Genomic DNA, 23,580 nt, shown 5'->3' with positions numbered 1-23,580 from the left:
CCAACCCTTCGAATTCCGGAACCGCCTGCTGGGATTTCATGGTAAGGTGATCTTACAAGATAGCTTCTGGTTTACTCTGGTGAAGTTAAACGTCTGAGGCTCGACTTTCACATAAGCAACTTTGAACTGCGAAACTATGGAGTGGTAATTCGAAACCGCAGAGCCAACATTAGTGACAGTTGTATGAAGAGTCAAAATAGAGACATTTGTTCAGCATTAGCAGTTGTGTTTGCCAAAATCATACCAATGGCTCCTGCATCTTTCACCTCATGTCCCTCCTGCACTCTGGGCCTAATACCACTGTCACAAATCACAATCTTCCCGGCAACAACGCTGCAATCCGAAGTTCCTTCCATACACAAGAAGCTGGGATCAGGGCAAGTTGAATTGCTTCAAATATACAGCATCAACCTCCTCTCTTCATTCATTTCAAAACAATAGTAGATAAAAGAACAACTACAAAGAAGTGACCTGCACTTCAATTCCAAAATAGTAAAAGTGAAACTTTGGAGTTCATGGTGAGGATGCGTTTGGGGTGTTGAGGTGTGCTTGCAGTGGATTGAGTCGTGGCAACTTATTCATTCGGTGGAATTGTGAGTGACTGTGAGAGACAGACATTGGTCGCAGAGGGGACTTTGAGTATTTGGGGATGAGTCAAGAAGAGTCGGTCAAGCTTTGTTAACAAATTATGCTGATGAATGCAGATTGTACTGATGAAACATACGACTAGATTGAAAAACCCGTCATTGTACCCCACTAACGCTAAAAAAGCAATCTAATCTAGACTAATATAGTCATGTACACAAATTCAGATATAGAAACATTAAGATAAAAGGAAATGCAAAGTACCTTTCCCCAAAATTGGAGGAGCACCGGTGGCATTGGCAAGTTAGCAACGGGAATTGACATAGATAGCAATAGCTTCACAGTTTCTGCACAAGCAAAAATCTGAAGTATAAGAAAGAAAAGCAGCACATAAGCAATTGAAACCCGCCAAACCCGAACGAAAAGACAGGTAACAAATGTATTCCACATGTAGAGATATGTACCTCTCCCTCGCGACATAATCACAATAAGCAATTGAAGGCCGCCGCATGTGGCGTAGTGACCGACTGATTGCTTCAAAACAGAGCTTCGTATCCATGTGTTTATCAGCACAGTGTACCCAAAACCCCTGAAAATTATTTCTTTTTTCAGGTAATATAATCTCCCAATTCTGAAATTTAATTCCGAATAACAAATTGGGTTTGAATTTTGATTACTTGGAAATTGGGGGTTGTACACGCGTCAAACTTTCACAACGGCTCTGTTTTGGGTTTTACCCAAAACCCAATGCTGCTTGGAAGACTCTTAAGTTCCTTGCAATCTACTAGGACCAAATCACTCAACCCTGTGAGATTACTAATTGACGAGGGCAATTCTTTAATTTTTTACCTGGACAAATCAAGCCATGATAGTTCCTCCATAACTTCTGAAATCTCTGGAAATATCTCAAGACTCAAGCAGCCGGAAAGATTAAGGGTTTTGAGAGATTTCATACAAATGCTGCTTGGAAGACTCTTAAGTTCCTTGCAATCTACTAGGACCAAATGATTCAACCCCGTGAGATTATTAATTGACGAGGGCAGTTCTTTAATTTTTGACCCGGACAAATTAAGCCATGATAGTTTCTCCATAACTTCTGAAATCTCTGGAAACATCTCAAGACTCGAGCAGCCAGAAAGATTAAGGGTATTGAGAGATTTCATACGAATGCTGCTTGGAAGACTGTTAAGTTCCTTGCCATCTACTAGGACCAAATGATTCAACCCCGTGAGATTATTAATTGACGAGGGCAGTTCTTTAATTTTTGACCTGGACAAATCAAGCCATGATAGTTCCTCCATAACTTCTGAAATCTCTGGGAATATCTCAAGACTCAAGCAACCGGAAAGATTAAGGGTGTTGAGAGATTTCATACAAATGCTGCTTGGAAGACTCTTAAGTTCCTTGCAATCTACTAGGACCAAATGATTCAACCCCGTGAGATTATTAATTGACGAGGGCAGTTCTTTAATTTTTGACCCGGACAAATTAAGCCATGATAGTTTCTCCATAACTTCTGAAATCTCTGGAAACATCTCAAGACTCGAGCAGCCAGAAAGATTAAGGGTATTGAGAGATTTCATACGAATGCTGCTTGGAAGACTCTTAAGTTCCTTGCCATCTACTAGGACCAAATGATTCAACCCCGTGAGATTACTAATTGACGAGGGCAGTTCTTTAATTTTTTACCTGGACAAATCAAGCCATGATAGTTCCTCCATAACTTCTGAAATCTCTGGAAATATCTCAAGACTCAAGTAGCCGGAAAGATTAAGGGTTTTGAGAGATTTCATACAAATGCTGCTTGGAAGACTCTTAAGTTCCTTGCAATCTACTAGGACCAAATGATTCAACCCCGTGAGATTATTAATTGACGAGGGCAGTTCTTTAATTTTTGACCCGGACAAATTAAGCCATGATAGTTTCTCCATAACTTCTGAAATCTCTGGAAACATCTCAAGACTCGAGCAGCCAGAAAGATTAAGGGTATTGAGAGATTTCATACGAATGCTGCTTGGAAGACTCTTAAGTTCCTTGCAATCTACTAGAACCAAATGATTCAACCCCGTGAGATTATTAATTGACGAGGGCAGTTCTTTAATTTTTGACCTGGACAAATCAAGCCATGATAGTTCCTCCATAACTTCTGAAATCTCTGGGAATATCTCAAGACTCAAGCAACCAGAAAGATTAAGGGTGTTGAGAGATTTCATACGAATGCTGCTTGGAAGACTCTGAAGCTCCTTGCAATCTACTAGGACCAAATGATTCAACCCCGTGAGATTACTAACTGATGAGGGCAGTTCTTTAATTTTTGACTCAGACAAATTAAGCCATGATAGTTTCTCCACAACTTCTGAAATCTCTGGAAACATCTCAAGACTCGAGCAGCCAGAAAGATTAAGGGTGTTGAGAGATTTCATACGAATGCTGCTTGGAAGACTCTGAAGCTCCTTGCAATCTACTAGGACCAAATGATTCAACCCCGTGAGATTACTAATTGACGAGGGCAGTTCTTTAATTTTTGACTCGGACAAATTAAGCCATGATAGTTTCTCCACAACTTCTGAAATCTCTGGAAACATCTCAAGACTCGAGCAGCCAGACAGATTAAGGGTTTTGAGAGATTTCATACGAATGCTGCTTGGAAGACTCTTAAGTTCCTTGCAATCTATTAAGACCAAATCACTCAACCCCGTGAGATTATTAATTGACGAAGGCAGTTCTTTAATTTTTGATCTGGACAAATCAAGCAATGATAGTTCCTCCATAACTTCTGAAATCTCTAGAAGTATCTCAAGACTCAAGCAGCCATAAAGATTAAGGGTTTTGAGACATTTCATATGAATGTTGCTTGGAAGACTCTTAAGTTCCTTGCAATCTACTACGGCCAAATCACTCAACCCCGTGAGATTATTAATTGACGAGGGCAATTCTTTAATTTTTGACCCGGACAAACTAAGCCATGATAGTTTCTCCATAACTTCTGAAATCTCTGGAAACATCTCAAGACTCGAGCAGCCAGACAGATCAAGGGTTTTGAGAGATTTCATACGCATGATGTTGGCTAGAATCTTAAGTTTTTTGCACCCAAAAAGATTCAATAACACAAGTTTTGTAAGGGTTGAAATAGACAGGTGAACCTCAACTAAACTTATACAATCTCGAAGAATTAGGTTCTCAAGATTGGGCATCTCTGTGAAGTCAGGGGTTTCCTTAAGGTATTGACAATAACTTAAATCGATGAACTTCAACTTTTCTAGCTTCTGTTAAAACAATCAGGAAAACATACATTACTTAATGAGACATCTTAAAACCCAAACATTTAAAAGAAACATATACATGTAAATGATTGTACGTACCTGGGTTCCTTCCCAAAGTCGGTCAATGAGACTATATTGCATATCAAGTGCAACAAGATTTTTGAATTGAAAGGTAGATTGCAAAGACTTAAGAGGGCATCCAAGCCAGGAGAGATACCTCAACTCAAGTAACTTGAAGTGCCCAATCAGGTGGTGTTTGCAGTAATCATGTTCACAAATGGAGTGACTGATCTTGAGAAGTCTTAGTTGAGTCATACTAACAAAAGCTTCAGCATTTAAGCATACCCAATCTGAGCACGACAAATCCAGGATTATGCCTTCAACTGCTTTTGTAGCCTGTGCGAATCAAAGTAAAGAAAAGAAAACAGAGAACCTTAGTTTACATTATGAAATTAATGATTGTTTCTTAAGGAGCAGTTTGATAATCATTTCTTTTTAGTTTTCAACTTTGGTAATTGTTTTCAATTTTTAATTATTAAAAAAATGAAAACTAAAAATTACAAATTGAAAACAAAAATGGGTAGTAAACCGGGCCTAAGAAATAGATTTTGATCAAAAGTTGAAGCTTTCTACCAAAAATTGCATAAGAAAAATATTTCTAACCGAATTTTGAGTTAGCACATGATGAACATCTTCATAGCTCCACAATCTACTTCGTCTCCCAGGCTCTCTGATAGATTCTTGGCGGACGATTTCTCGGCCCATTTCCTCTAGTGAATCATGCATCGCCAGTTCCCCCTCCCCTGAGACAGTTATGAGTGCTTGATCGATTAGAACCCTTATTCTTGTATGAGGATGGAAACCACAACCGTCCAGAATTTCGGTTGCATAGTCTTTCTTCATCCCTTTAAAGAAACATGCAATATCTAGAAAGATGTCCTTCTCTGTGTCATCTAGTCCATCGAAGCTTGTTTTAAAAGGTCGTACCCAGTGCACAAGGCTCCCGCTTTACGCATGGTCTGGGAGAGGTGAATGTCGGCTAGCCTTACCCTCATTTTATGGAGAGGCTGCTCCCAAGTCTCGAACCCGAGACCTACCGCTCATGGACGAAGGCACTTGCCATCGCACCAAGTGCACAAGTCTCGAAGCTTGTTTTAAGCACATCATAAATTCCCCTTTGCGGGATTTTTCTTATTTTTTCTAACACATCTTCCCACTCGTGTACAGTTTTGTTATCAAGAAAAGCTCCCAAGACTGAGAGTACTAAAGGCAGACCTTGAGCATATTGTGTGAAAAGCCTCGAAAGATCATCATAATCTCTGGTGGGTTGGTTTGTTCTAAAGGCGTACTGCCTAAAGAGTTCCAGAGCTCCACGATCACTAAAAATCTTGGGCCTATATATCGCATCAGCTCCACTTAGTAATTGTACATCCCTAGTTGTTATAATGATTCTACTTCCATCACCAAAAGAATGCCGTTTTCCGAGTAAGGCTTCAATTTGAGCTAATTTGTCCACATCGTCAACAACAACAAGAACTTTTCTTTGACCAAGGCTTTTTGACATCACCTGGAAACCTTTATTTGATATGTCCGAACTCCCTACCTTGTTGCTCGAGATACTAGATAGAAGTTGTGTTTGCACATCTAGTTGGCCATGCTTCTTGAAACCTTCCTTGACATTTTCAAGAAAGCAACAAGCTTCAAACTGACAAGCGATTTCATCATAAACAGCTCTAGCGATGGTTGTTTTGCCTAAACCACCCATACCCCATATTCCAACAACACGAACATTATTCGTTTCAACTCCAGGAGGATGTAATAATAAATGCATTTCATGCATGTGAGAATCCATTTCAATCAAAGGATTATCTTTGCTTGAAGTTGATGAGATGAGGATCAATTTCCTATAAACATCTTCTACAATTTCCTCAATAAGCTTTGCATCATCCCTGTCAAATTTTAAAAATATTATAATAGCACCACCAAATAATAATTAATGGGTCGTTTTGATAGTTATTTTGTTTTCATTTTTTTTTAAATCTAAATTTTGAATTTTAAAATTTTGGGCATGAATTCTTAGTTTCTTTAAAAGTAGTTATTAAATGAGTTTTTCAATTTTTCTTCCATGGTATATAATAGTATAAAAAATTATGAGTTAGATCTTGCATATAGAGATCTAATGGGTCTTTACAATCGTTTTGCATAAAACTTGTATTGAGTATTCCATACCATTGTAGCCCCATCACAAGTTTTCATCTATTAATTTCAAATAACTAAAAATTAAAAATTAAAACTTAAAACAAAAAGTGACGCCTAAACGTTACAAAAATTAATAGGAAAGTAAAGCAAATTAGAATTTACTCATAGTTTCGCGAATCCCAGCCGGATAAATTGGTGGCTCGAGTAAGGGCGGACCTCCAGCTCCGCACCTCCTCCATGTTGGCGTTAGAATGGCCTTCATGCCGATCAAAAGCTTCAGCGAAACTTCCTTTGAGTTTACGAATATCGGATGGATCGACTTCGTAGAAAATGGGGACCACAATTTGGTTCTTGTTATCGTTGTATTCCAAAATTTCGACGAGTTCCTTCAAGCACCAAGTGGAAGAAGCATAGTTTTGAGAGAAAACTACAATTGAAAGCCTTGACTCTCGAATCGCTGTCAGGAGCTCGGAAAGGCGGTCGCCTTTTCTGAGTTCTTCGGTATCAATGAAGGTGTTGAGTGGTTTCTGACGCAGAGCTCTGTATAGATGGCTGACGAAGCCCCTGCGAGTGTCTTCCCCTCTGAAATTGATGAACACATCGTATTTCCAACGAAGGCCAGAAGAAGAAGAAGAAGAAGCCATTAATCGATCGCACCGGGTCAGCGATGATCGAGCAGCTCGGACTAAGAGGAATGCAAGAACACAAGTAGATCTACAAACTGGATCACCGATAAATGGTCTGATCGATACCAAGTCAATGACTCAATGCAAAGGGGCAAAAGCGAAAAAAGGAAATTATGCTTTATGGGTTTTCACACCTTCTTCAAGGAAATTTCGGTGACCCAAGAAAATGCGAAAAGTTGAAAAGATGTTGTTCTTGTTAGACCAAGTCATAGTCTGTGTGCGGTTTCAAGAGTTCGTGATCAAGTCAAATATTTCTTTCCGTGTACATCAAAGTTTGATTTTTCTGTTGTATTTTTGAATTTCAAATAGCCTTGTAAATAGGGATTTCAATTCCCTGATGTAATCTGGAATGCAGTATAAATACATGCAGCCCATCACTGATTGGGTAATGCAATTGAAGAGAAACCTTGAGTGTTCTTAAGTTTTTACAGTTCTGCTCTTCAAAACCCTGGACTTGGTCTGCATACGGATGGCCGCCAAAAAACAGAAAAAGAAAACATTTTTCTTTTTTTTTGGGTAAACAGAAAAGCGTTTTTCTTCGATTTAATATATTTAAGGGTAAATATCAGTTTATTTTCGTGATTTTCAACATTTGCTACATGAAGTTTTTTTCGTCCAACAGTCATAGTGTTAATTTTGAGATAATTTTATACATTTATTAGTCTGATTGTTAAATCAGTTATTAACTGATGATGTGGCGTTTACGTAAACATAATTGGACGTCAAGTGTCAATATAAGGCCCATGAATATTAAAAAATTAAAAAAACTTTAAAAAATCAAAAAATCAAAAAAAATTCTGGGCCCCATCACTCCTTCTCTCGTCTGCACTCACCCATTCCCCATTGGTTGATTCCGAAGCCGCATTTTTACAAACAGGTTCAGTGCCAATCCCAACGCCGCCGCCCTCCTCCGCACGCTCATCATCCTCAGAAGAATTCAACTTCGAATTCGAACCCATCGAACTCATCAATTCTTTCTCTGTAATCAGCAGCTTGGCCCCATAGAACAACTCTGAAGTGGCAGGGGAGACTCTAGCATTTGATCCCAACTTCATCTCATCAACCTCCGCCGTTGCGGACAGATCGAAACTCGACCGTTCGAAGCTCCACCGCCGCTGCGAGTTGTAATAGTCTTTGGTCTGAGCTGAGCCGCCTGGACTCCTCTCCCAGCTCTCTTCCATAACCGAAACCATCGGAGTCAGCCTCGGTGGGGGCCTCTCGGACCCAAATACCGGTCCCAAGAAGCCCAGGCTCGTCCAATGACATCCGACCCGGATCAGGATCCGTACCGCACGAAGTGGCGAAGCCACAGAGGCGCGAGCAGGTGCGGCCGCCCCTCCGGTCGTCGGAATTCATGCCTAAGATCCAGATTTTCGCCCCTCTGCTAGCTGCTGCCGCTCTGCTTTGCCGGCGCTAGTTTTGGTACTCTGCGCGGCGCCGCTACGTTTCTGGTTTCTTTGTTTAAATCCCAGGCAAATGGCGTAGTTGTGGAAAGGTAGAATTAAGTGAAACAGTGCGTAGACAGCCAAAGTAAAAGGGACCGTTTTCGAGGATGGGGGCCTAGTGCAGTGGCATTAGAGCCAAGAAAACTCCCACCTCATCCAAGGTTCGAATCCCCCCCCCCCGCCCCCCACACCCCCAAATTTAACTAATGACAAAAAAATAAATAAAACAAAACAGCAGGGACCACACTTGTCCCGCACCCCGATTATGTTAAAACTTGAATGGTTAGTGTTTCATTTTCTTTATCTTGACCGTCCATTTCGTTTGGCAAACCCACTACTTTCATTTAAATCATGTTATTTTGTACCACACTGCAAGACCCTTCTAGGTTCCACAATTTTTAATTAATCAAAGTATAATTACAACTTTTAATTATATTAACAAGAAATAAAAATAGTGAAATTTTAACTTTTCGTGTTAGTATAATACATGTGGCATGAGTAGAAGCGTTGAAATAAAAGACTAATGTCACATGTATTCCAACAACACAAAATCTAAAATTTTAACTATATTGAAATCCCACTATTTTTGTTCCTTGTCAATATAATTTAAAGTTATAATTAAAGTGTGATTACTTATGTTTTGGTGATCTATTTGTTCGAGTTTTCCTAGCTAAGTTTTTAAATCCGATTAACAGGATAATTAGATGCCACATATGATATATCACTCATCAAAGAAAATGATGAAATGAATATGATATATCACTCATCAAAGAAAATGATGAAATGAGATATTAATGGTTGACTGATAACATGATTGTTTACATTGAGAGAGATGTCTTCTTCTTTTTTTATTGAATCAAATTCGGAAGTTTTGGATTTTGATTTAGGTTTTTGGTTTTCAGAAAGGGCTAGAGACACAGGAAGAGAAGGGAGGGAGAAGGAGGGAGGATGGGTGCATGAGGGGTGAGGTCACCCAGATTTTTTTATTTTTTTATTTTTTAAAGTTTTAAAGTTTTTAATTTTTTTAATTTTTTTAATTTTTTTAATTTTTAAAATTTTTAATATTTATGTGGGCCCCATATTGACACGTTGCTCTCAGTCATGTCCATGTGGGCACCACGTCATTATTTAACGGCTGATTTAACTGTCAAACTAACGGATGTATGAGACTATCCCAAAATTAACACTTTAGGTATGACTTTGGGACGAAAAAGCTTCATGTACCAATTGTTGAAAACCACGAAACTTGAAGGTAGTAAACTGATATTTACCCTTTAATATATTTATGGGTAAATTACAATTTACACCCTTATGTTTACGTACTATTGCAATCTCATACATCACTTATTATTTTATTTCAATGTCATACATCCGTTAATTTTTTTGTTAGTTTAATCGTTAAGTGGTGATGTGTCAATTACAGGTCCCACCCCTTAGCTGACATGGCAGTCATAATATGCCACATATGACAAAATATTTATATATTTTTTGGAAATGTAATTCTAGGAAAGAAAAAAATAAAAATATAATTCTAAGAAAGAAGAATAGTGGGCCCCACACCCTATAATCTTCATCCCCTGCCTCCCTCATTCCTTGCACTTTTCATCCCTTCCTCTCCACGCACCTTCCTCCCTCCTGCACCTTTCATCCCTTCCTCGCCATGGACCAAACATTGCAAATCCCTACAATTCCACGCACCATGGCTTGAAACAAAACCCAGCAAATCCAAATCTAAATCCCTCTCTGCAAAAATCTCCCCAAACCAACCCAAAACCCATCATCTTTTTGCTGCCAAATCCAAATCCAAATCCAAATCTCTCTAAGCGATGATGTGGTTCATCCTGCGAGTCTACACTTTTTTGAGATCTTCGGTCGTTGACGAAACTGGGTTTTTTTTGGGTGACAGAGGGTCTGATGTTCATCATCTTGGTCGTCTTGATGACGTTTTTGACCGTCAGCGCCCTCAGCTTGTACGGACGGTATGTGATGACGATGGTGTGCGCGGTTCTAGACCACCACAAGTCGGTGAGGCTGGTGGCGGTTATGATAGAAGTAGGAGGCGTAGACATGGCTATCGGAGCTGCTGGCGTTGAAGATCGCGGTTTATCAGGGAAGTTTCCAACTTGATTGGTTCACCCTTTTTTCCAAAAATTGGTCCAACCCAATACTTGAAATACAATTAAACTACAAAGGGAATACCAATTTCCTCAGCTTCTTGTTGATCATGAAAGACTTGTGTGACGGCATATTCGGGAGATCGGGAACGGAGGAACGACTTGCAGACAAAACCCTAGCTATTTTTGTTTTCTGGGTAATATGTTTCAAAAGGCACATATTTGTTTTTAGTTTGTTTTTAATTTTTAATTTTTTTTAAGAAAAATATTAAGAAGGAAGCATATTGAAAATCATTTTCCTTGTCATACAATTTTTTTTTAACTTAATGGCCACATGGCGAAGCATGATTGGATGATAAGATGCATGTGAGCCCTATAATTTCCACGCCATTATTTAACTGGTAAACTAATAGAAAATTTAACGTAATGTATGATATTGAAATAAAATAATAAGTAATGTATGAGATTGAAATGTTTTAAAGATGTTGAAGATGTTGCAATATTACCCAAACTTGAGGGTGTAAACTGTAATTTACCCAATGTTTAAACGAAAAGTATTTTTTAAAACCAAGTTTGCAAATCAAATGATGTGGCTGTAGATGATTGGATTATTAATTAAGTGTCGATTAACATGCTTGTTTCTTATTTGTGACACATCATTTAGGCTTGTTTCTTATTTGTGACACATCATTTAGTTTTAAAATTTTGAACTCCCTAACATTATCCTTGATTTAATATATTTAAAGGGTAAATTACAAAGTAGCCCCTCAAGTTTGAGGTCTATTACAACCCCATACAACATCTTTAAAATATTTCACTTTCATACCTCACTTACTATTTTATTTTAATATAGTACATTCGTTACATTTTCCATCCATTGATCCGTTAAGTGCTGACGTGGCTGCCACATTTGTACCACGTGGTTGCCACCTATATGCCACGTGGCAAAAAATAATTTTTTAATTTAAAAAAAAAATTGAATCTTCTCAAAAAAAAAACCTATCTTTTTCCCAAGCCCTTCCCTTTCCCTGCAACCCTAACACCCCATCCCCCCACCCCCGCAACCCCCAAACAACCCTCCCTCCCTTCTTTTTCCACGGCCGACGCCCCCGCAACCCCCCCCACGCCATTGCGAACTCATCGGCAACCCATCTTCCCCGACCTTCATCCCCTCCCTCTCCTCCCTCCAAGCTCTGCGACTCCTGCAAGATCCGGCCGGGTTGAAAACTGGGTCAGATTGCTGGTAGTAATAGGAGCAGGGGCCGCATTGGAGCCAGTTGAGGCGGGAATCGCACAGCGGGCCAGTAAGGCGGGAACCGCAGAAAAAAGAACCGGCGAGGGTCGTTGACTGTGCGGGGAGGCCGGCGATTGTCTATTTAGGAATTTGTGGGTGTGGATTGAGGGTTTTGGGGGGGGGGGGAAGAGTGGGGTTTGGGGTGCGGAGAGAAAAGTTGGGGGTTTGGATCGTTGGATTTGATCAGCGAGGGAGGGAGAAGACGGGAAGCAGCAGAGAAATGCAGAGGGGGGGTTGCGGGTTTCAAATTTTTTTTACCACGTGGCACATATTTGGCAGCTATGTGGCATAAATGTGGCAACCACGTCAACACTTAACGGATCAATGGATAGAAAATGTAACGGATATATTATTTTGAAATAAAATAGTACTTGAGGTATGAAAGTGAAATGTTTTAAAGATATTGTATGAGGTTGTAATAAACTTCAAACCTGAGGGGTTACTATGTAATTTATCCATATTTAAATGAAAAGTAGTTTAGTGGAAGGAATGATGGTATCTCTTTTTCCTCACTCTCTCTCTTGGGTATTTACCCTTATCATTAATAGCCAAAATTTAACACCCAATTTTATAAATGTCATTGTTTTAATAAACTTTCAAATATAGCAGAAAACGCACGTGAATAAACCTAAATACCCTCAAGATCCAAAACCAAACAGTTGAATAGATCTCGTCGGCACTGTTGTTCAAAGTGTGAGGCCGCCAGAGAAGGATCTTGAAGGTAAGGACGCTACAAAAAGTAAACATCCTCTACAATCAAACCCAATGTCGTGAGTTCCACAGAGAACTGGTTGAGTAAGTTGATTGTTTGAGATCAATCACTCTCTAATTCAACTAAAGCGAAACCCATTCTCCTTGCAAGACTAATACCTTCAAGTGTCGCCGCCATTTCAATCTGGGCAATAGACCTAAATCCTACCTTGTTCCATGCACCAGCAGCAACAAAAGCACCTTGCCAATCCCTAATAATTACGCCCACTCCTCTCAGACTATTCTCTTCTAACCTTGTAGCTCCATCCACGTTCATCTTAACCCAACCCTCTCTAGGAGTCTTCTACTTATGCTGCAACAGTTGCAGCGGCGACGACGAGCGAGAGACAGTTGCCATAAATTCCTGTAACCATGCAGTAGCCCGCTGAACAACAAGAAGTGGGTGACCGGTCCTGCCATTCCACACTCTAGAATTTCTCTCCAGCCAAACAGCCCAAAGAATAATGCAAACTGAATTAAAATTCTTTGGTTTATGTTTATTTGGTTTTAATTTTGAGAGTTTAATTCATTGAATTTAGTTCATGTTTATTTGGTTTTAATTTTGAGGGTACTTTAAGTCTATTTAAGTGAATTTCTGTTATTTTTAAAGATTTTATAAAATATGACATTTATGAAATTTGGTGTTAAATTTTGACTATTATCGATAAAAACTCCTCACTCTTCCAGCATACGATTTAATCATGATTAAAGCTTAAAATCAAAGCTATGCTTAATGCCATGGGAGGTAGAGTCGTGGAAAGAAAATCCTTGGCACTCATGGAGAAGATAAAGAAAAGAAATCCTAGATCGTATCATTTATATACAAATGCGTGATAAAATCACAAAGAAAACAAAGAGAGCTGTTTATAGGACAACTGCTATATAAGAAGTGTTTTGTTGTAATTCAATATCAATGGAAATAAATTCTTATTTATTTTTTTATATAGTATCGGAGCAGGTTGTCTTTTGTGTAAAAGTCTCAAGGGTTACACGTGCTCACACATCACCCAATTTGTTGTCGATATGTAAGCTTGAAAATTAGTCACACGTGAAATGGCGTGTCAAGAGTTGAAAATGTGAGAACAATTTGTCCCGCATTAGCGAGGAACAAGTCTAGCAAAAAGTTTATAAGAGGTTAAATTATTCATCTTATTGTCAATTAATTTTACGATAAAATCTTAGTTTTCTTCAATATTTATTGATGCAAGCGCACGAGGAGCCTCAACTTTCTATACCATTGGAATGGTGGAACCTCAACGGTTCAGACTTCACATTGGTCTCATCCTATGTCAATTAAAAATGTTGGAATGCTTAGAGGATGATATTGGTATATCCTCAAAGCACTTGGTTTTGTAATTTTTAAGGATAAATTACATTTTATCCTCTAGGTTTTCACATTTCAATTTTATGCAATATTTTTTTAAAACATTTTAATCTCATGCGTTACTTATTATTGTATTTCAATTTTATACTTCCGTTAAAAAAATTGTTAAGTTAATAGAGTCTTAACCCTCTAATTAACATATTACGTGATCCATATTTATTAAGACTTATTATAGTGGGACATTGAATGATTAGATTATGCTTTGGTAAATTTCTCCTTCCTATAATAGGATGGATGGAGAGAAACCCTAGTCAATATAAAAGGCATGTCTCTGCTCTCACAACGATCATTCTCATACACAATACCAAAACCTTATTCACTTGGCCGAGAACACTTTTTGAGTGCTAAGAGTAGAAGACCCTCTTCTCATCTGCAAAAGTCGTGCCTTTCGCATTCTATAGATAAGTTTAATATAATTAGTTCATCGCTATTTTATATTAATTCGATTCATTATATTTGTGATCCTAATGTCTTCTTGTTGTTGTACCTTTCAAAATGTGTCTTATATTTATAAGACAAACTTAATGCTATGGGGGTAAAGTAGTGGATAGAAAATCCATGGCACTTATGGAGAAGATGAAGAAAAGAAACCTTAAGTCGTATCATTTATATACAAACGACGCATGACTGAATCATAAGGATGACAAAAAGAGAGCATGTGATTGTAGACAACCAGTGACATGAGAATTCATCTCAACCAACGAGGGTCAAATTACCATACTATATTATTAGCCGTATAATCTCTCCCTTTTTTTACAACTTCTCCTGCAATAACTTGTACTCGGACATGCTAGAGTTACATACTAGTACAGGAATCATCTTCGGAAGAAATAAAAAATGAAAAAGTGGAACTGTGTCAGTAGTTGCATGGTGATTACTAACTGTCCCAAAGAAAGCCCTCAACCCCCGTGTCCTGCTTTTACATCCCGGTATATAGCAAGTGCTTCTTCCATGATCTTTGCTTGAGCCAGCAATTCAGCTCTCTTTTTCCCAAATGGATGGGTTGAAAGATAATCTCTGAGTGCAGTGACACCACTAGTAACCTTGCTCCTTCTCGTACACAGATGGACACACTCTGGGATCATATCCAGCTAAAGCAACCAACAGAAGCCCAATGTGATCCGCTTCAATTTCCATCCTGATTAAGAGAGAGCATTGTTGTGCTTTGGCCCGTTAGGTGCGTGCGGAACCGAGATTCAGGTTACAACATCACCAAATCACAACAGTTAAACATAATAAAAATACAAGAAATAAAGACACCGAGAAATTTACGAGGTTCAGCAAAAACCTGCCTACATTCCCAGAGAGATATTGCTCTTCACTATGAGAATAATAGTACAAATTACACGTGAGTTAAATCGACACAACCCAACGCCAAATTCCTTGTACACCCACTCATAGGAGCCTCGCTCTAACCCAAGAGTTCTTTCACTAGAAGATCTTTCACTCTAGCTCTCTTGATTTCTCTAAACCGTGCCCATGGGAGAGCCAAATGCTCTCACCATCTCTTTGGATGCTTCTCGGATGCTGCCCTCTCACTCGGCAAGCATATCCCAATGCAAGACTACTGCCTTCTCTTATGGGCAAACACCAGCAATTATGCCAAAAACCCATTGCGGTACCTAGCCTATAGAGTGCAACCTTTTTCTCCATCTGCCATTTAATGCATAGAAAAGAAAGAATGCACAATTGCATGTAATCCCACAAAGTCAAGACTTGCTCTTGCTTCCAACTTTGCTTGTGGCAGTCACCATGTCTTCTCTTCAACGAATACTTCCATGCCACAACCGAAAGCAAAACACAGTCACAAATGGCTGCTGCCATTTCCTTGTAGCATTCACAAACTTACACTTACAAAATTGTTGCCAACTCATAAGTATATGAGCCAAACACAACAAGCATTTTGTCAAGCAATCAGCTGGTACCAAAGCTAATTGATTACCATTCGGTTAGTCCAAAAACACTCAACCTATCCAACTATTTTACAACATCCCCCTAAGACTACTACTACTACTTTACACGTGAAACATGAAAGGGTAGAAAAACAAACATGAATCACTAGATTCACTACAACTGATAATGCGAGTAAGCTACCAGCAAGTACCAACAAAACCAATCCAACGGTATCACAGAGCATATAAAGGTAACATTGGAGGTCACTATCCTCTTTTCCGAGGAAGCATCAACAAACAAAAGCTCTAAACTATGATCACCACAATACCTTCTTCTTTTTTTTTTTTTTTTTTTTTTTTGTGATAGGGAGTGTCAAGGGTTTTTGTAAAAATACATTTCCCTTCTTTCCAATTGCCCATTGAAAACTTGAGAGGGGAAACATGCCCCCTGGGCAATATGTGGCTCCGTTACTAACCCATACCATTGTATCTTTGCAACCAGAACACGCATGCATCCTCATTAAGCCTCAGAACAAGAGAGCACTAACAAAAAATGTTCAGAAAAATCACAACATTATAACTAAAAAGGGCTAGAAACTAAATTATAAAGAACTGTAATGTACCTTCCGGAGAAAGGAAGCCTCAAGAAAAGATTGGACATTGTGTTGACAACATCAGCCGTATAGAATTGATAAAGTACCAGTTGCAGGATTGCAAACCACAAGTTCTTTGTAATAGTCTCTGCAGAATGTCGAGCCACACCATGGCCAACCTATATTTTATGCACATCAAAAAAAGATCAACTTTTTAGTCTTATCTTCCCACAATTCTACAACTATTAACCAAACAAATCAAATTACAATTAAACACAAAAACTGCTTTCACAACACTAAAGAACTAACCAATACCAAACAATGAAAATCTTCTTACCTCATGACCAATGATCGTCGCAATCTCGGCATCGCTTCTAAAATGCTTGAGCAACCCCGTGAAGACGACAATCTTCCCACCCAACAAGCAAAATGCATTGACAACAGGCCGATCCACTACCAAAACCTCCCAATTCAATTGATCCAAATACGAAGTGGCAGCTTTCAAACCTCTCTCCCTACTCGTCTTCCTACTCTCCTCAATCCACTGATCATCAAGAATCTCATCCTCACGGGACCACTTCCCCTTCTCCGGAGCGTCATGCAGTGCCATCAAAGTATCCTTCCCACCACCTTCATGCGCCGGCTCCACTTTACCAGACGCATAGTCCACATCAGTCCAGGTCACCTCATGGCTCAACCCTCTCTGCAAAGCCTCAATTATATCCTTGGCAATCAACCGAACCCGTACGCTATCCGGGTATATGGCGGGCAAAATATCCCCTTTGAAACTCTCTTTGATTTGCTGGAATTGGGACTCCCCCAACCTCTTCTCCAAGGCGTTGGACAAAATTATAAAATGGGTTCGCTTCGTGTACGGAATCGTCTCCAAATTCCCAAAATACAGAGATAAAAAACTCAGAACCTACAAGACCCACAATCAAAACGTTCCTAGGATTCTCAAACCACTTCCGGGGGCCTCTCGGCTTGAAGTGGTGAACCCGGATTCGGTCGACGTAGTAATATCTCTTAGTGCAATAAAGAAAGGAGCTTTTGTCATGTGTTGTTCTTGTGATTCTACCAAGTTGTGGAATTGATTTGTGTAAAATTGAAGAACTGGAAGAAAACCCAGAAAACTTAGCTGAGCTGAAGACCGGAGCGGAAGACCCAGTTGAAAAAACGCGAGAGATGGGTTCTCTGCCTGCGGCTTTGGGGGCAATCCTCGCCGTAAAGCCGCGGAAGGCGTCGAGTGCGAGCTTTGCTCTTTCTGTACGATCCCATCACGAATTGGGTGTATCATACAAACGAGAAAGACGAATGGTTTTTTTTACAAAGATTTGAAATTTTGGAGAGAAATGGGGTTTTGGATCGGCGGATTTTGTGGGTTTAAGCTTTGGGATGAGCGTGAACTAGGAACTTGGAAAAGAAGCTAGGACGGTCTATGTTGCCGCATGAAAGAGATACAAGAAGGAATTGCCGTGTTTCTAAAAAAAATTGCGGTGAGAGAGTGCCAAAACGACGACGTTAAGTCTCTTAATATAGTTTGGGGGTGTGATATTTACCTATTTTATTTCTCTCATACCCTTCTAATTTTCGACTTTCGGATCAGATGAATTGAAAAAGATCAAGGGACATAAATTAACAAGAGGTGTGTGAGAAGTAAAAAGAGGTGTGTAGATAGTACACGTGTGAGAAGTAAAAAGAGGTATATAAATAGTACATCCCATAGTTTGCTTGTGTAGCACTGCACGTGTACGTTATGCCATTTGATTTTGGCGGTTCAATCGTCTCTTGTATTTGAGTGTAGCCAATTTTCTTTGTATTCTATTTCAAATTCATTTAGTTTAGAAGATTGCCTTGTCAGAATTTTAACATAAGACTCAATAGTTATTTAATAGTATATAAACATAATATAACATGAATCATTGACAAATATATAAAACAATGCAGAAATTGTCACCGAATTACAATTTTGTAACGGCATTTATGCATGCACAATTATATCAGCATTATTAAGAAAATTTATTATCGGCACTCTAAAGTAAACTAACAGCACAAATAGCATTAGAAGAAAAGAAACAAACACTTGTCCTTCTCACTAGTAAATAGAAAAATTACAAAAATTAGATGGTGTTCTTACATTCCAAATAAGTGCTCTTCCACTATTAAGGGCATAAAGAAAACAGAAAAACAAAACTGAACAAAATTGAACAATAAAATAAAGAAAGGGGTTGACGCAAAAGGACTTGGATTGTCTGCCCTCCCATTTTGGTGCCCTCTCCGTGCCCTCCTGCCCGTGCCCTCCTGTTTTGTGTGGTTACGGTTAAGCCACGTCAACATTTTATATTATTTTCTTATAAAAATAATAAAACAAAAAGAAATAGTAATATAAAATGCTGACGTTGCTTAAACGTGACCACACAAACATGAGAGCACGAGGAGGGCACTGAAATGGGAGGGCAGACAATCCAAGTCCGACGGAAAACGCTATACGCAGAAAAAAAATGGTATCTTTATAACGAGCCAAACGAGGCCCTCTATCTACCGAATATTTTCTTCATCGTCAAAATATACTCCTGTCTCCGCTCAGATCAACTGGCTTTTAGTACCTCCACCGGTTGAAACCATTGTGAATGCAACCGTTTGATATTATTTGTTGCTCAAAACAGCTTACTTGAAAGGAGCCGGCGTGTCACCATCTGTTGCCGCGACCTCTCCCACCACCCCCAGCAGATCGGTTGTTGGAATACCTATAATTTCAAAAACCTCCTTCATGACCCCCGCCAAATCTTGTATTCCTTGATTCTTTTTCTTGTAAATCAGGCAGTGATTTCAACACCGTTACACTCACATTAGCTGCATTTTCCTGACCTGCACCCAACATAATACGACCACAACAATCAGACTTCAAGACATCAATACAACAAAATGAATGATAAATTCCCTGTCTAAAAGGAAAGAACTGAATAACATCAGTTTCTGGTAGAATCTTAATGAACTATCATGCTTGATGAGAATGTAATACATGATGATATAGAGATATAAAAAGAAGAATACCAGCAAGAAACAAATCCAAATCTTCAGCTGCCACATAAAAGACTGCACCATTTCCATCAGCTGTTAGTGCCATACCCTTCACTGACTCCACCTTCTCCTCGGGCAAGTATCTCCTCAAGACCCCAGAAGCAAAACTGAGACAAGGTTGGAGGAAATTAAGGGTCAAACATGATCAACAAATCAAAATGCTAACTCTAAAACAAGAACACAAACTAAACCGATAAAAGGTATAATTACGGGATATCTATATTTAAACAGCTCATAATTTCTTGGAATGACAAAGCACAATGTGACTCCTTCAGAACACAATCAATATTGTTCCCACTATTAGCTAGTGCTTGTATCCACCTGTGAAAATAAAACAAAGGAACATAAGACATATTGGTTTCGAACACAAGGAAACTAGTGATAATTGCTTACGACGGTGAATAAATGGGCTTTCCAGCCTCAAGAAGTACTGTGACTTCTTTATCTCGGTGTAACCCTGCACACCATACAATATAAGCAACTATAAGCAACTCATAAACTGATAAACAAACATTTACATTAATTAACTTAAAAAGGACATCTAGTACGGAAGAAATAGCAAATCTTACAGCAGCTTTAGCAAGTGCTTTTGCCAGTAGATCTACTGCAGATAGGCCAGAGGTATTAAGTAGCTCTTTGGCAACCGGCTTGAAAGCAGGAATTACACTGAAATGAAAAATGTATTAATATATGAACATGATTGCATCAAAATGTAACAAGCATTGCACTGTCAAGCATACCTATCAGAGATTTTGGTTGCATCATGACCTACTACTGCCTTGGCCATATTAAGTGGCTGAGGAGCAGATATGTATTCAAATTTCACCCCCGACTCTAACTCGATTTTAGAAAAATTTGACATTCTGGGATCATAAAGCATGACAGCAACTCCAGAATTGCCTGAAAATATGGACACACCTCTAAGTACCACATAACATCAAAGACATTAACTAATAAAATAAAAATAAACAAGAAATACCACATTTTTTCAAGATTTACCTGCTCTCCCCGAGAGTCCAGATCGATGGATATAATCTTCTACATCACGTGGGGGTTCACACTGAACCATAAACAATAAAAGTAAGTATATAAACTGACAAATATTACAAAGGTTCCGAATAAGCACACTGACAAACCTGGATAATTAATTGAACATCATTGATGTCCAGGTCCGTGCGCTGCCACATTTATGGCTACTAATGTCAAAAACTTGCCAGACCTGAAACCAGCAAGTGTGACCTGAAAATACAAGACCACAGGAAGGGAAACAACAAATTCTGCCATTAGAAAAACAAAAAAATCTAAGCTTTTTTTAAAAAGAAATATCACTATGGAAAGCAAAAGGACCTGAAATATCATATTTCAATATTGTACAAAACAGCGGTAAAAAGTGCATAGTTAAACAACTTACCTCACGTCAGGCTTCAGGCAACACCTCAACAAGTCCAGAAGCAGCTTCCTTTGTCTCGGTGAAAATGATTGTGCGGCCTCCACCGAGTCAGAAACAAACATATCAAGTACATGAAAAATGATTTCCAGACAAATTATACCCAAAACTAAAAACAGAAAGCATAGTTATTGCTCGCTAGAAAACAACCAACCTGCTATAACAATCTATGATATCAGGAATAAGTTGCAATCTTGCTGAACTGGAGCAAGAAAGAACAATATGCCCAACATTGGTGCTGGCCTTCATTTTTTCATTACCAACAAGATCTACAGTTTTCTTATCTGGTTTGAGAAACCTAAAAGAAATCTGGGAAAAAGAAAAAAAAATATTTCATTCATGTGTCAAGAATGGAAGGAAAGGTCTAACATTGCAACATAATCCATTTATGTTTAACTGAATTCAGAAGAACATCTAAATTCAAGATCTCAGTTAAGATACTTACACCTTTCAGCCAACTTGGCAAGGTTGCACTGAAGAGAAGCGTTTGAACTTTTCTAACATCCTTCACCTCACATGAAAATCCAAAGAACAGAAGTTACTGAGAAGTTGTGCAGTACACACAAAAATTTTGCACAATTACAGTAACGTTGTAAAAAAATTGAAACTCCAGTTACCCCTGTCAACCAAAGATGCCGACAGTGCAATATAAGAATAACATTGATTTGACCAGAGTCAAATAGCAAGAGAATTCTTTGAAAACACAAAGATAAAATGATTCCAAGCTTCAGATGGACATGACAAAATTAAAAAAGTGCCTCGTCGTTTGCACTAACCACAAACATGGATACAAAATACTTTATAGAAGATATGCAGCTGTAACGCAAATAGGCAAACATGGTATGGAAAACAGATGTTGGGATTACCAAAAAGACATACCTAGAATGAGTTCAATATCATCAACAAAGCCCATCCACAGCATTTCATCAGCTTCGTCAAGGATCCTAACTTTCACGGTACTCGAGTCAATATTGCTCCTCTCTATATGATCCTACATATTTCCAAAAATTTATTTAGCTTCATAAGTATATTGCATAGTATCGAACTGACACAAGAACTCAGCTATAATGAGAAATAGTCAATACCTGTATACGGCTAGGCGTTCCAATAACAATATCCACCCCTCTCCTTAGCTTACTTTCTTGAGCCCCGTAGGGAGATCCACCGTATACACAACATAAATGAAACAAAAATTGTCAAGTGGATACTCTAAAAGCCAAACTCTGCCTGTGTAAGTTTATCTTACATTGCCGGTCCCAAGCCCGGATAAAGGAGGAGGGGGAGGGCGTCAGGTAGTCGACAGCCGGCACTCCATGATTACGTCGAATCCTTATGAAAATGAATACAGAACGAAATCGCGCTAAAGCTAAGGCGTCATCCGTAAGTGGCACGTTGTGTGGCCCGAGCACAGTGATAAGTGAGCAAGGGTCGCTGTATCTCCATCGGCACCCGGATGCAGTGTTAAATGAGCAAGGGGGCCATAGAAACTTCTTTTCGAACGACTCCATTCAAAGTTGTTTGGGAGCATATGCTCCTATCAACTTTACACGGGACACACAAAAGAAGTACTTTGATCCTATTAGACGGGGGGGGGAGGGTGAAGAAGCTAGGACAGAAGGGTAGAGTTCAAGAGAGCAAAATGCGTTTAGGAACGTGGAATATAGGAACCTTAACGGGCAAATCTATGGAAGTAGTGGAAGTTATGATGAGGAGAAGGATAAATATTATGTGCCTACAAGAAACTAATTGGGTTGGTCGTAAGTCAAAGGATCTAGAAAACTCAGGGTTTAAACTTTGGTATTCGGGCACAAATAGAACGAGAAACGGTGTTGGCATCATCGTGGACAAGACCTTGACACAAGATGTTGTAGATGTCAAGAGGGTAGGAGATAGAATCATGGCAATCAAGATTGTAATAGGACAAGAACTTATCAATGTGATTAGTGCGTACGCACCTCAAGTAGGGTTGGATACGAGTTCGAAGGAGAAATTTTGGGAAGACCTTGGAGACTTGATGCAAGGAATTGCTCAGACGGAGAAGTTATTTATAGGAGGAGATTTAAATGGACACGTGAGCAGGGAGACAGGCAACTATGGAGGTTTTCATGGTGGCCATGGTTTTGGGGAGAGAAACGAGGATGGGGAAGCTATCTTAGATTTTGCAATGGCATATGATCTCTTCTTAGCCAACACCTTCTTTAAGAAGAGAGAAGAACATGTGATCACCTACAAGAGTGGGTCGTCAAAAACACAAATAGATTTTCTTCTAATGAGGAAAGAGGATTGTATAACTTGTAAGGATTGCAAAGTTATACCAGGAGAGAGCGTGGCTAATCAACATCGCTTGTTGGTGATGGATGTACATATCAAAAGAGTGAGAAAAAAGAACAAGACTTGGAAGTGCCCAAGGACTAGATGGTGGAATCTAAAAGAAGAAAAACAAGCCATTTTCAAAGAGAAAGTAATCACCCAGTGTGTGTGAGATAGAGAGGGGGAAGCTAGCCAAATGTGGGATTCCATGGCTAGTTGTATCCGAAAAGTAGCAAAAGAGGTATTTGGACAGTCCAAGGGCTTTGCCCCACACCAAAAGGAATCTTGGTGGTGGAATGAGGAGGTACAAACAAAGGTGAAGGCTAAGAAGGAATGTTGTAAAGCCTTATACAAGGATAGGACCGATGAAAATGGTGAAAGGTATAGAAAAGCGAAGCAAGAGGCGAAGAAAGCTGTGAGAGAAGCTAAGTTAGCGGCTTATGACGATATGTATAAGCGACTAGATACCAAAGAAGGAGAGTTGGATATCTATAAACTAGCTAGAGCAAGGGAAAAGAAGACAATGGACCTTAACCA

General features: G+C 39.1%; 3 protein-coding genes, 1 long non-coding RNA gene and 1 pseudogene across 6 annotated transcripts; all 5 read right to left on the bottom strand.

Moving 5' to 3' along the window:
* Positions 1 to 211: 211 nt before the first annotated feature.
* Positions 212 to 1,187, bottom strand: LOC139197475 (uncharacterized). Its single transcript, XR_011582918.1, has 3 exons — positions 1,050 to 1,187; positions 850 to 932; positions 212 to 349 (listed from the first exon to the last, which is right to left on the bottom strand). It is a non-coding gene; the product is annotated as an uncharacterized lncRNA (long non-coding RNA).
* Positions 1,188 to 1,292: 105 nt separating this feature from the next.
* On the bottom strand, positions 1,293 to 2,264 carry LOC139197834 (protein SUPPRESSOR OF npr1-1, CONSTITUTIVE 1-like; the record flags this gene model as incomplete). The annotated part of the gene is made up of 1 exon (XM_070825821.1): positions 1,293 to 2,264. A coding segment is annotated over one exon (834 nt), but the record flags the coding sequence as incomplete, so codon positions are not given.
* LOC103440090 (disease resistance protein RPV1-like) lies at positions 2,258 to 6,838 on the bottom strand. Its single transcript, XM_029106140.2, has 5 exons — positions 6,210 to 6,838; positions 4,977 to 5,797; positions 4,512 to 4,801; positions 3,948 to 4,244; positions 2,258 to 3,851 (listed from the first exon to the last, which is right to left on the bottom strand). The coding sequence occupies exons 1-5, from the start codon at positions 6,689 to 6,691 to the stop codon at positions 2,271 to 2,273; spliced, it is 3,471 nt and encodes a 1,156-aa protein (XP_028961973.1). The 5' UTR covers positions 6,692 to 6,838; the 3' UTR covers positions 2,258 to 2,270.
* A 7,523-nt stretch (positions 6,839 to 14,361) lies between these two features.
* LOC103410361 (mitochondrial metalloendopeptidase OMA1-like) lies at positions 14,362 to 17,482 on the bottom strand (annotated as a pseudogene).
* Positions 17,483 to 18,266: 784 nt separating this feature from the next.
* LOC103410362 (DEAD-box ATP-dependent RNA helicase 7-like) lies at positions 18,267 to 21,958 on the bottom strand. Of its 3 annotated transcripts, XM_070824966.1 has the most exons (13): positions 21,819 to 21,958; positions 21,613 to 21,724; positions 21,179 to 21,244; positions 20,888 to 21,042; positions 20,698 to 20,774; positions 20,423 to 20,525; positions 20,286 to 20,346; positions 20,027 to 20,186; positions 19,856 to 19,952; positions 19,680 to 19,743; positions 19,497 to 19,607; positions 19,260 to 19,393; positions 18,267 to 19,073 (listed from the first exon to the last, which is right to left on the bottom strand). In XM_070824966.1, the coding sequence occupies exons 6-11, from the start codon at positions 20,471 to 20,473 to the stop codon at positions 19,591 to 19,593; spliced, it is 450 nt and encodes a 149-aa protein (XP_070681067.1). In that variant the 5' UTR covers positions 20,474 to 20,525; positions 20,698 to 20,774; positions 20,888 to 21,042; positions 21,179 to 21,244; positions 21,613 to 21,724; positions 21,819 to 21,958; the 3' UTR covers positions 18,267 to 19,073; positions 19,260 to 19,393; positions 19,497 to 19,590. The 3 variants fall into 3 exon arrangements, with proteins under 3 accessions (XP_070681067.1, XP_070681066.1, XP_070681068.1); XM_070824965.1 differs by lacking the exon at positions 19,497 to 19,607 and having other exon boundaries at positions 18,693 to 19,073; XM_070824967.1 differs by lacking the exons at positions 20,888 to 21,042; positions 21,179 to 21,244; positions 21,613 to 21,724; positions 21,819 to 21,958 and having other exon boundaries at positions 18,693 to 19,073; positions 20,698 to 20,835.
* Positions 21,959 to 23,580: the final 1,622 nt, after the last annotated feature.

The sequence above is a fragment of the Malus domestica genome, chromosome 07 (genome assembly GCF_042453785.1).
Source record: "Malus domestica chromosome 07, GDT2T_hap1".
NCBI lineage: Eukaryota > Viridiplantae > Streptophyta > Magnoliopsida > Rosales > Rosaceae > Malus > Malus domestica.
Note: the sequence above shows the minus strand (reverse complement) of the source record. Positions and strands in the feature narration are given on the sequence as shown.